Source organism: Leucoraja erinacea, chromosome 34 (genome assembly GCF_028641065.1).
Source record: "Leucoraja erinacea ecotype New England chromosome 34, Leri_hhj_1, whole genome shotgun sequence".
In the NCBI taxonomy this organism is placed as follows: domain Eukaryota; kingdom Metazoa; phylum Chordata; class Chondrichthyes; order Rajiformes; family Rajidae; genus Leucoraja; species Leucoraja erinaceus.
This window is the reverse complement of record NC_073410.1, coordinates 5,723,315-5,736,770: the sequence shown is the minus strand read 5'-3', so window position 1 is coordinate 5,736,770 and position 13,456 is coordinate 5,723,315. Positions and strand designations below refer to the sequence as shown.

At 42.5% G+C, this 13,456-nt stretch overlaps 1 protein-coding gene across 1 annotated transcript in view; it reads left to right on the top strand.

The window, feature by feature from the left end:
* The window catches only part of si:dkey-192p21.6 (uncharacterized protein LOC565246 homolog), a 163,991-nt gene that overhangs the window by 99,376 nt on the left and 51,159 nt on the right, over nucleotides 1-13,456 (top strand). Inside the window, exons 8-9 of the mRNA XM_055661723.1 lie at nucleotides 11,128-11,204; nucleotides 13,239-13,269. Coding sequence (XP_055517698.1) covers nucleotides 11,128-11,204; nucleotides 13,239-13,269 — 108 coding nt within the window. The remainder of the gene's footprint in view (nucleotides 1-11,127; nucleotides 11,205-13,238; nucleotides 13,270-13,456) is intronic.

Here is a 13,456-nt window from a genome sequence, read left to right as displayed (position 1 = left end):
TAAATAACAGATTAATATTATACTTTCATAAACTTATAATAGACTTTTCTAAACATCTGCCATGAATATCTACACTACATTTGTGTGATATACATCTAAGCCATATGTCTCGATCTCAGATTAAGGGGTGGGCTGTTTAGGTTTGAGGTCAGGATGAATTTCTTGTTTGTTGAATCTACAGAATTCTCTATCCCAAGGGGCTGTGCAAACGTTGAGTTAATTCAAAACAGAGATTAAACAATTTCTAGATATTAAGGGAATTATGGACGGGGATAGCGCTGGGAAATGGAGCTGATGTAGATCAGTCGGGCGTAGATCAGGATGGCCAAGCAAACTTCCTCTTTTATTCTCAGTAATATACAACATTAATTAATCTGCTATAATACATCCCCTCTATTAAATCATTGCATCAATACATTACTGCATTATACTACCCGTACTAATTTCCTCTGTGTACTGCTTTAATACACCTAGATTCCTGGTGTGATATTATTTAACATGGAGGAAATAGGAAGTTGTGTATCATGGAGGATTATTTAAGATAGACAAAAGTGCTGGAGAAACTCAGCGGATGCAGCAGCATCTATGGAGCAAAGGAAATGGGCAAAGAAATAGGCAAAGTTTCTACGCTGAGTTTCTCCAGCATTTTTGTCTACCTTCGATTTTCCAGCATCTGCAGTTCCTTCTTAAACAGGATTCTTTAAGACATCTGCGAACTGGAAAATGGTCACTATTGTTTAAAAGTAACAGCGGGCCTTGGATATTGTTCTCCATCATACTACTTCGATTAACTTCAAAACTAATGTACATTTTCAGCCCTGATTACGAGGTGAGTTTTGACTGCTTTTGGTTTCCGAAATGCAGCAGTTTAATAAATTAGCTGACAGGAAGTAGATTATTGTTAAAACCGCTGGGTGTCAAGGGAGCATCCTCTCATCAGCTGGTCAAAGTAGGAGGCATTTATATCCAGGCTTGCACGGTGAAGTCACTGTACTAGCCCGGACATTTGCGTGATTCATGGGGCTAAAAAACACATTGTGCCTTGAGAAAATGTACTGGTTTGAATGGGCCAATTAAATTAATTAGTTAACTAACCCATTACTCTTTGCCTTGCAAAGGGGGAGAATATTAAACAAGTCAAATCAGGTCAGACTAATCCATCAGAAGAGGTGTAACATTGAACCTGCTGCTCCAAAGGAGGTGTTAAATGTAGCATTTCCTCTTTTCCTATTGGATTCATTTCTCATTGAATCAACTTTGAGTTCAACAGCCGGAAATATATTAAACGGCTGTGCTAATGAAAGTGAAATGCAGCATTTGGAACTGGTGTCGCAGAGTAGCCCAATGGCAAAAAAAATCCTCAGTGTTGGCATATCTGGAGATGCCTTAGAGCAGATTAGAAATACACAAACAACAGGTCATGAAGTCCTCGAGCAGCTTTCACAGCAGCTGAAGGAAGGCCCAGCATTTCAAACACACATCGCATCTCAATGCACCTCCCACATGGTGTACTTGCCTTCATAGTAACTTTGAAATCTGCAGCAGGAGAAAGCTCTTTAAGAGTCAACTCTGTCACTGAGTGAGATCATTGGCTGATCATCAATCTCTTTACCATACTCTTACTCTCCTCCCATATACCTTGATGCCATTTACATTTTGAATTTTATCTGTAGACAGAAAGAAATGCAGATGCTGCTTAATACACAAAGTGCAGGAGTAACGCAGCAGGTCAGGCAGCATCTCTGGAGCACATGGATAAGTGACGTTTCAGCTCATTAAATGTTACATATCCATGTTCTCTAGAGATGCTGCCTAACCTGCTCAACTACTCCAGCACTTTGCATCCTTTTAGAATTTTTTCTAGCTGCTTAAAAATATATTCACTGAATAAACCTTTAAGAGTCGTCTGTGGTAGTGGATTCCGCAGATTCACTGGCCTTTGATTGTAGACATTTCTCCTTATCTCAGTACTAAAGCTCTTACCCTGTAACCTGTATCCTAGACAGATCAACTATTCTCCCCATATCCACTTTATCTAGCTCAGTAAGCATTTTGTAAGTTTCTATTAGATTTCTCATTCTTCTATGAATGCAAGCCAAGTTGACAATATCTCCACAAATAGCAATCATACTATCCTGGGAATCAGGTGAACCTATACTACATCCCCTCACTAGCTATCATTTCTTAAGCATGTAAAACACAATAGCACAAGACCAGGTCCTTCGGCCCACAATGTCCATGCCGAACATGATACTTAACCTAATCTAATTAAACGGATCTCCTCTGCCTGCATGTGATCCATTTCCCTCCATTCTCTGCATTTCCTTGGGTCTATCTAAAAGCCAAGTAAGGAGATCAAACCCTCACATAGGATGCAAATGTGGTCTCAAAAAGACCCTGTATAATTATTGCCAGACAAATTTGGCTCCTGTACTCAAATCATCTATTTGCCTTCATAAATGTATGCTGCACCTGTTCAAGAACACCAAGTCTCTTTGTGTATCAATGCCTTCCAAAATGCACACTTTAAACAATACATCACTTCGCTGTTTTTGCTGCTGAAGCAAATAACTACCAAGTCCTCACTGTCTGAGGTGTAAGGACAAACACTTCTTGTTGATAATAAAAATGATGATACCACTATGAGGTAGATAAAAATGCTGGAGAAACTCAGCAGGTGAAGCAGCACCTATGGAGCGAAGGAATAGGTGATGTTTCGGATCGAGACCCAAAGGGTTTCTCCAGCATTTTTGTCTACCTTCGATATTTCCAGCATCTGCAGTTCTTTCTTAAACATACCACTAGGTTTTGTACCTAAAATATCCACTAAATAAACATAAATATGCCCCGTAATGTTCTCAAAAAATGGCACACATTAATAAACGTGCCTAAAATAGCTATAGTGAACGATATTTCCATTGAATTAATTGATACTTACAAGCAGTGATCAGTTTTGAAATCACAAGGGACAGCTGTACATTTGAAGACTACTTTCGCAAACAGTGCCAAGAATGGAGCCACTGGCATCATGGATCTTGAAGCTGATTGCATTTGCACAAAGATTGGTTTCTTAACATGTATAAATATGTTTGTCAACAAAGTCCGAAATGGGGCAGTCCTCAGGAGTATGTGGATTATTGGTTATCAAGTCATCAGGCTATAAGGACTGATTGTGCACTGTTTTTGAGAGTAGTGCTGTTGGATGCAAGAAACTTGGCAGCTAATTTGTGCAGAGAAAGCTCCCACAAACAACCATATGACAATGTGAATGGATGTGAGTCGTAACATTTCAATATGTACTGACTGAGAGAAATGAGCAGAAAATGGTAGTTGGGTTGTGAACTTGTGATGTTCATGAGGTCCCTGTGGCTTCTACTTGCGTATGGTGTGCACAGCTTAAAGTTGTAGGACAACTTGTTCTATTTGATCTTATTTGATTATGCACGCCGGGTTGATTGCATTCGTCGAAACAGGGCGGACCACGTGAAAGTTGCACCCGACCCTGTGGCTATCAAACTGTACAACTCCTCCCCCTTCTGTTGTGGAATAGAATGATCCCCCTCCCCAATCTTTGCACATCCCCAATCCTTTCCACTCGTCAATTTAATTTCATGTTTCATGCAATTTGTGTTTTATGATGGTTGGCAGATCAATTTCCCTCCTGGGATAAACAAAGTTCTATCGTATTGAAGGTAGACAAAAAGCTGGAGAAACTCAGCGGGTGAGGCAGCATCTATGGAGCGAAGGAATGGGTGATGTTTTGGGTCGAGACCTTTCTTCAGACTATCGCATCGTATCGTTTGCGAATAAGAATTCAGCGAATAAGAGCCCGGCTCCCGGCTGGAAGGCGCTCCCGTGTGGGCGGCCTGGCTCCCGGCTGGAATGGCGCTCCCGTGGGGGGCGATCCGGTGCGGGGCTGGAATGGCGCTCCCGTGGGGGCGGCCCGGTGCGGGGCGGAGACGGTGCTCCGGCGGCTGAGGCGGCGTTCTTGCGGCGGCGACCTGAATCCGGGGCTCGGCCGCGGGCCAGTGGAAGACATCGTCGGGTCACAGGTTGATGCCTGTTTTCCGGAGCTCCCGTGGCATCAGCTGCATCCACTGGACTGGAGGGCGGCAGCTACGACCACCCCCGGGCCGCGAAGCTTGAACCGCGGGACTGACTTACCATCGCCCGGTGGGGTATCGCCTCAGCGCAGAGGGAGAAGAGGAGGGAAGAGACAGCAACCCTAAGACTTTTGCCTCCATCACAGTGAGGAGGTGCTTGGTGAACTCACTGTGGTGGATGTTGATTTGTGTTTATTGTGTGTTGTTTATTATTACATGTATGGCTGCAGGCAACGACATTTCGTTCAGATCGAAAGGTCTGAATGACAAATAAAGGATTCAGAATGTGTCTTTGGCCTTTAGCTCCAGAGACATTTGCCACTCTGGAAACATTTCTGGGTGACCCCACTAGGGGGAGCACCTTGCTGCACCATGACATCAAGCCAGCATTGAGAGGCCTGGCTGAAAGTCACTCTTGGGGCAGTAGCAAACAGCTCCTGCCTGGAACGACAACACAAATTAAGAGTAAAGGAAGTAAATTCTTGTTCACTTGATCTGAATCTGAATCTCTGTTATTAGCCAATTTATTTTTTAACGGAAACGTTTAGAAACATAGAAACATAGAAAATAGGTGCAGGAGTAGGCCATTCGGCCCTTCGAGCCTACACTGCCATTCAATATGATCATGGCTGATCATCCAACTCAGTATCCTGTACCTGCCTTCTCTCGATACCCCCACAAGGGCCACAAGGACCAAGGGTTTAAGTTAACAATAAATACTAATTATGCTGAGCAGGTTGTTTTGACAATTGTCCATGGACGAAGATTAATTGTGAAAGGCCCCTGCCTCAGATATATGTTTTGATGAAAATTAAGGGGAGGGACTGAAGAACAGGTGCTGAGTTCTTTGTTTTATAATAGATATTGTCCCGCCATAACGGTACACAGCAGGAAGCTTTGCTCCATTTCCAATCAATAGGAGAACAGAAAGCTAACTGGTCAGAACCAGCGCCACAGAATGGATGATGGTAATTAATCCGCTCACTTTGGGGGTAGAAAGGAAGAGGATCCTCTCTCCACAAATACATCAGAAATGAAGAGTCGCTGTTTAACTGCCCAGATAAGACTTTAATCTCCCCTGTTATCTTAGCCAGGCCATTATAAAATATAGCAATGCTGGTCTTGCACACTGGTGTAATCAGGTCCATTAGTTGCCACAGCAACCAAGACAAAGGTTAAGTCATTTTCCAGGAGACGAGCACCGCAGATTAGAGCAATATGCCACCTTATTGTCAATCTTTTTAATTAAAACCTCCTCTTTAGGCAGCGTCTGGTGGCCACAGCAAACATCTAGGGTTGAATTACCTACCTCTAATTTCCTCTTGCTCTTTGAGGCTGCTGATCTTGCAGAATCATGGCAAGCTTCGCAGTGAGGTAGAGCAGGGATACACAAGGCGAAGGCTGAGCTGGGCAACAAAGAAGCAGGAATAGATAACACAACACATACAGTATTAGACCATGCATGCCTAGTGGTTATATTACCAGACACTAGACAATACACAATAGGTGCATGTGCAGGCCATTTGGCCCTTCGAGTGTGATCATGGCTGATCATCCCCAATCATTACCCCGTTCCTGCCTTCTCCCCACATCCCCTGACTCCACTATTTTTAAGAGCCCTATCTAACTCTCTCTTGAAAGCACTCATTGTAGCGATAGCAGAAATCTTCCCCCAATATGGGATAAAGTCTACAATCAAAACGTAGGTTTTTAAACTTTGTGTCCAACAGACTAATATTATATGACCAAACGTCTAGACTGATTGGGCATGATTTCAGATGCCACCATAATGGCTGGAGAATGTAATGCTGTAGATTAGGAATCAGTAAGTTGGGGCATGGGGTTGTGAAGAAAGCATGAAACTATTAAATTGTTAGTAAAAACAACCTGGTTCACCTACATCATACAGAGAGGCATTCCACAACATTACCCTGGTTACGGGGTGGGAGACTGCAACCTTCACGTGGTCTGCCCTGTTTCGACGAATGCAATCAGCCTGGCGTGCACAATCAAATAGAACAAGTTGCCCTACAACTTTAGGCTGTGCACACCATACACAAGAAGAAGACCCTGGTTACATGGAAACATAGAAAAATAGGTGCAGGGGTAGGCCATTCGGCCCTTCAAGCCAGCACCGCCATTCAATATGATCAGGACTGATCATCTAAAATCAGTACCCCGTTCCTGCTTTCTCCCCATATCCCTTGATTCCATTAGCCCTGAGAGCTACAGTAAATCTAACTACGCATTGAAATAACACATTAAGTGGAATCTATAATATAATATCAGTGAAGAATCATCACAATTTTTCAAATCCTTTTTTAAATGATAGTGACTCTTTACTCTGAAATTGCCCAGAGCTGCTAACTAACAGGTTGAATGATCTGGGCTCAACCCTTGACTTCTGATGCTGTCTTTGTGGAGTTAGCATGTTCTTTTAGTGACCATGTGGGTTTCCTCAGAGAGCTTCATCTAACATCCCAAAAAATAAAATGGTGCAGATGCTGGAAAATTGAGGGTAGGTTAAATGGTGCTTGATGGTCACTTTGTGTTGATGGGCCTGTTTCAACGCAGTTTTTCTCTCTCTCTCTGACTATGTGCTGACTGGGGAGTTAATTTGTTATTGTTAGTTAATTTTTGGTGTTGAATATTGTTAGAGAGAATAGAATACAGGAAAATAAATGGGGAAAATGGAATTGATGAGATTGCTTTGAGAGCTTGCGTAGACTTTATCGACCAAATGGTCCCTTGAACGATACGAAACAATACGATAGAACTTTGTTGTACAGTTTGATAGCCACAGGGTAAACGGTTCTCCTGTAGCGTTCTATGCTGCATCTTGGTGGAACCAGTCCATTGCTGAAGGTACTCGTCAGGTTGACCAGTGTGTCATGGAGGGGGTGAGCTGCTTTGTCCAAGATTTGAGCAGCATCCTCTCCTCCAAGATCACCTCCAATGAATCCAACTCCACTCCCAGGATGGAGCCAGCCTTCCTGATGAGCTTGTTGATTCTGATGGGGTCTGCAGCCTTCGCCCTGCTGCCCCAACACACAACTGTAGTGTAGAAGATGGCACTGGCCACCACCGACTGATAGAACATCTGCAGCATCTCACTGCAGATGTTGAAGGAGCGGAAAGTACAGACGGCTTTGTCCCTTCTTATACATTGCCTCAGTGTTCCTGGACCAGTCCAGTTTACTGTCCAGGTAAACTCCAAGGTACTTGTACTCCTTGGTAAACTGCACATCCACACTCTTGGTGGAGACGGGGGACAGGGGTGTCCCTCTCCACCTCAAGTCCACCACTAACTCTTTAGTTGTGTCGTTGTTGAGCAGCAGCTGATTCAGCCCACACCACTCAACAACTCTGTATTCAGCTCCCCCTCACTGACACATCTGTATTCAGCATGAACGGGCACAGACTATACAATGACAAGAAATTGTGCAATCACAGTTTACAATTTCCACTGAGTGTTAGCCCAGGAAGTGGATCTCCAGGGAACGCTACTGCCTTTCATTGAGGTGTTAACTGAAGGTCCCGTCTGTCTTCTCGAGGAGTAAATATTTCCACGGCATTCTTACAGCGATGAGGAGGGGATTTGTCCCTATTTTCCCAACTAATTCATCCCTCACCCAAAGCCTACAATAACAGACCGTCTGCTATATTTTCTATATTTCAGCAAAGACTACATTCCAAAGTTGCTTCATTGATTGTAATGCACTTTGGCACATCCTGAGGTTGTGGAAAGTGCTATATAAATGAATATTTTTCCTTTAAACCAGGTCATGCTTTGTTAGTATCTGTGATTTTTATTACATTTAATCTAATCTGGTCCCTGAAAGTCTGGTAGGATCCTGGAATATTATTTTTATGGGAAAAAAAGCTTACCATAGAAACATGAAGTAGGTGGAAGAGTAGGCCATTCGGCCCTTCGAGCCAGCACTGCCATTCAATATGATCATGGCAGATCATCCAGAATCAGTATTTAAGAAGGAACTGCAGATGCTGGAAAATCGAAGGTACACAAAAATGCTGGAGAAACTCAGCGGGTGCAGCAGCATCTATGGAGCAAAGGAAATAGGCAACGTTTTGGGCAAAACCCTTCTTCAGAATGACTTTTCAGTCTGAATGAAGAAGGGTTTCGGCCCTGAAACGTTGCCTATTTCCTTCGCTCCATAGATGCTGCTGCACCCGCTGAGTTTCTCCAGCATTTTTGTGTACCATCCAGAATCAGTACCCTGTTCCTGCTTTCTCCCCATATCCCTTGATTCCGTAATAAATGAGTTATTATAATGTGCAGCCATAGAAATTCCTTATTATCCAGCTTCTGTCGCTGTTCCTTCCCCAACATCTAACCCAACAGTTTACACGATCTATGTCCGTAACCAAGAAAGAGGGACCTAACTTTGGTTCTTTAACTGCGAATAGATCTTGTGTCATTTACTTATTGCTGCAATAGCTCATGAAAATGGATGTTTCCGATACACCACAGGATGGTTAGGGAGATGACCTGCAGGAATGCTCCAGCAACTGTCCTGGGACCAGGGCTTTAACAGCATAAACTTCAATAAAATGAAAGAGAAAACATTTTAAAAATCCATACACTTAAAACGGCTGTGCTCACTTAACAGGTAAGTGAAGCAGAGTGTACCCACTTAGGTGAGTGAGAGTGACAGCTTGTTGTAAAACAAAGAGGAACATTTGTCATACCATCAAGTCTAATGTATTATAGATAATGCTCAAATTTTAAAAATCAGCATATGCATGTAAATTTGTGTAGGTAAGCGGATAGAACTAAATGCAGGGTGACTAATATAATCAATATTGTAATAAATAGGAAATGGGCTGTCCATCGAAAATGCTAAATTAATCATAAGTATCACTTCTATGAACCTATTGAGGCTACCTTCCTAAGTATCAAAAGGTGCTTTTATATTTGAAACTTGTACAGTTCCAATTAGGGAAAAAACCCACATCCTTGCTTCGCTCATTGTTATTTGAAATTGCAGGCTTACAGTTTTTCAGCCAAGATAATGTTTTAGCAAAACACTTGTTGGTCCGGATACACATTCCCATATATTAGGTACTGAAACCTATAGTTCCTTAACCTAGCAGCTAGATCAAATGGTCTGTAGTTTCAAAATCTTCAATTCTTACCTGGGGAAAGCAGGGATTAATTGTTTTCAGTGATGCATCGAAGGCTGCGGTGAGACTTGATAGAGGTACATAAAATTATAAGGTGCAGAGATAGGGGAGAAAATTGGAACCTTGTTCCGAGGGTGGAAATGTCAAAGACTTGAGTTCGTAGCTTTAAGGGGCTGTCCCACTGTACGAGCTAATTCAAGAGTTCTCCCGAGTCTCCCTTGATTCGAACTTGGAGAATTACGGTAATAGCCGCTCGTAGGTACTCGGGGCTCTTGTGGACATTTTTCAACATGTTGAAAAATCTTCACTGGTCTTCACGAGCTTACCGCGTTTCCCGAGTACCTGCCGTTAGTGTAACGAGCCGCTAAGAGACGTCCTGAGCTCCGACGTACCCGCTACGTACATTCTACGTGCTTACCACGAGTTTGATTTTTTTTTTAACTCGGAAGAGCTCGTGAATTAGTTCGTACAATGGGACAGGCCCTTTAAGGTGAGAGGGGCAAAGTTTCAAAGGAGATGTGTGGGGCAAGTTTTCGCCAATGATTTGTGGGTGCCTGGAACATACTGCCAGGGTGGTGGTGGAGGCAGATAAGATAATGGCATTGAAGAGGCTTTTAAATAGACACATGGACATGCATGGAAGGTATTGATATGTACAAGCACAAGTCATGTTCCTTACGATTTTAGCTAGGTTCCACCATGTCATGGCAGGAGGACTGGAGGTAGTTCCATAGATTTTCACTGCTTTTTATTTACGATGGTGCAGACTATTGCATTAAAATCAAAGATGATGTTCCAAAGTAGTACGGAGGTAATGGTGCACTGTTTGACGGGCTTTCTGTAGGAATACAAATATCCCATGGCATTATTTCTAAGAAGGAAACTCTCACCGATGGTAATCCCACTACCAATCACCAACTAAAGTGATTGGGGTAGAAATTGTACCTTACCTAGCAAAGAGAAACACTTGCCGGATGTCCTCAAAGCCATCGCGAGAATAAGGTAACATTCTAATATGAGTTCTAATTCCTGCCATGAAATTTGAATCATGTTTTAACATTTCAAGCTTGTCAGAATATTCTTTATTCATTAATTATTACTTTGGATAGACACAGAATACTGGAGTAACTCAATGGGCCAGGTTCTGTGGAGAAAATGGATAGGTGACATTTTTGCGGGGAGCTTTCTTCAGACATATTTATTATTACTTGGCCTTGGCTTTGTAACAAGCTCTGATTGGCGATAAAGACTGTCCCCAAAACTAGCAGTGAGATACTGTAAGTAACTCCTTTAAGGGCCTGTCCCACTTACGCGACTTTTTTGGCGACTGCCGGCATCCGTCGTAGGTCGCCGAATACTTTCAACATGTTGAATATTCAGCGGTGACCAGAAAGACGCTACAACTCTTTGGGTGACAAGGAGACCTCTCATGACCATACAGGTGATCCCCTGGCAACATGTCCCCTGCTGACATCCCACAACACCCGCTACATGTCGCCAGGTTTCGCCTGTATGGTCATGAGAGGTCTCCTAGTCACCCAAAGACTCGTAGCGCCATTCTGGTTGCCGCTGAATTTTCAACAGTTGCGTAAGTGGGAGAGGCCTTTTACTTTTTTCAGGTTAAGTGAGGGACTTTGGCCAGGAAGAGTTCTTTACTCTCTGATGGGATTTTTAATACCTGCTTTAAAGGGTGGATTTCAGATGGTGTTTCAGATACTTAAGACAATGTACCTCTCAATCCTACACCTTGGATTGCGAGCGCATAATTCTCTTTTTCAGAGATGAAGATATTAACAGACCGTATGCCCTCAGTTTGGGTAACGTGAATGTTTTCATATAAGTGTGGCTAAAAAATATCTCCCTACCTGTGTGTTTGCAGTTTGGCGCTAACTATCATGGTCTTTGTCAACTATGGAGGAGGGAGCTACTGGTTCTTTGAACACGCCCCATGGAATGGTATTGTAATAGAATTTACTTTTGCATTACCAAACAGAAAGCATAGATAGCATAATATAATGTATAATGAACATTTTGCACTGCGTTAGAAATAGAGATTTATGTATTAGTAATCAGGATAGCACTAACTTTTAATTTCAAGGTCATTGCTAAATTTGAGACAGTGAGCTTCTGGTAAATGTACAATGTTTTCGTTTATTTACAGAATTTTGCATTTTTTCCCACTGATTTTCACAACTTCATTAAAATCTGACACATCACCCAATAACTATCAAAGAGTCTGTTTACAAAACCCTTTTGTCTGACGCACTCTCAGGTGGAGCAAAAAAACGTTGGACTCACAAGAAATGGGGATGGACAATCAAACCTGAGACCCCAAAATAAATGCAGAAATCAGAAGTAGCTTCTGCGTTTCATTACTGTGCTCAAAAATCATTCTGTCACACAGAATGCATGATAGTTCTTGGGGTCGTCAAGAGAGATGCAGATGTTGATGCTCAACCAGTAACCCAAGTGCTTGCTACTTCCACACTATCCTCCCAGCAGGAGAGATGTGAACTGGACAGTGCTCACCTTGATGCTGCTGTACTTCAGGTGAATTCAGCTTCCCCTGTTATGAACAGATAAATTATAGAAAAGTCCAGGACAAGAATTGGTACTTTGGCCCATGCAAAACCAAATTGCCAAGATCATCTACCTGCACATGATCCACACGTTCCCATTCACTGCATATCCATCTGCCTTTCTAAAAGCCACTATTGTATTGATTACTAATTAGTTTACTAAGGAGGAAGGTGGTGGTTGGCTATGGTAGCGTTAGCCAAGCTCCAACAGCAATTATGTATTGCAGAGAGTCAAGCAAAGGCTGGACATCCACAATTCTTACAATGAGGTACATTGATATATGTGTGTGGGTGTGCGTGTGCGTGTGTGTGTGTGTGTGTGTGTGTGTGTGTGTGTGAGTGTGAGTGTGCGTGTGGGTTTATATATATATATATATATATATATCTATATATATATATATATATATATATATATATATATACAATATCAGATATACAGGACCAGAGTCTAATGTAGAACAACTGAATTCACAGTCGAAAATACAAATCCTTGGCCATCGATTCAAAATAATTCCTTTATGAAAGCAATAAATCAAAAATTATTATCAGAATTAATATTCACTAGAGATTTGCAACCCGAGTCTCTGTTGCTATTGATTGACATATTCCTGCAGGTTTTTAAATCTCAAGTCAATTTTACAGGAAGCATTTTTCTGCAGGGCCACATGCTAAGCATCCACAAGACCGTTCATAAAACTTAATAAATCTTCCTCAGGGAGGGGAGATGGAGTAATGGGTGGGCGGGGGCGGGGGGGGGGGGAGCCGCAGGCTTACCTGACTTGAGGTTAAAATGGACGTTGGATTAATAGTGTGGTTGATGCAGAGCAGAAGGAGAGCAATCCTGCCTTGATCACTCTGTAGAAGGGTCTCGACCCGAAGCATCACCCATTCCTTCTCTCCAGAGATGCTGCCTGTCCCGCAGAGTTACTCCAGCATTCTGTGTCTATCTTCGGTTTAATCCAGCATCTGCAGTTCCTTCCTACCCAATCCTGCCTCCATCAGTTGCTATTCTTAGTCGCTCTAAGCAACTAGTTGGAGTTAGTTCCTCAGGAGGAAGGTAGACACAAACAGCTGGAGTAAGTCAGTGCGACAGGGAGCAATTCTGGAGAGAAGGAATGGGTGACGTTTTGGGTCGAGACCCCTGGAAGCCTCCATACAGGCTAGGATTTTTCTGGTGAAGTGATGGAAGGAAGAATGTTGACATGGGTGAAGAATTGGTGCCTTTCAAAGATGACAGCAGGATGGGAGAGACTGGTGGGAAGCTGGTGCTCAGCTAAGAGGGATTTGGGAGTGTAAATAAAGATTTCTATCTGTATTTAACTTTAACAAACATTTGAAAACATGAAAAATATTCTACTGTAGAATTAAATAAATTTCTGTCACCTTGTATGTGTTTTTTCGTATTTTGCAGGGTTGACTGTCGCTGACCTTGTGATGCCCTGGTGAGCAAAAATGAAAGTGTTGATGTAATGATACCAACAATTCTCACTTCTTGGCCCATGGTTACAGCCCATAAATTCAGCATTTATTTTTTGTACAATTATGCTTTTCCTTAATCAGGTAGGAACTGTTCTTTAATAGAAGATAGACCCAAAACACTGAAGTAACTCAGCGGGACATGCAGCAACT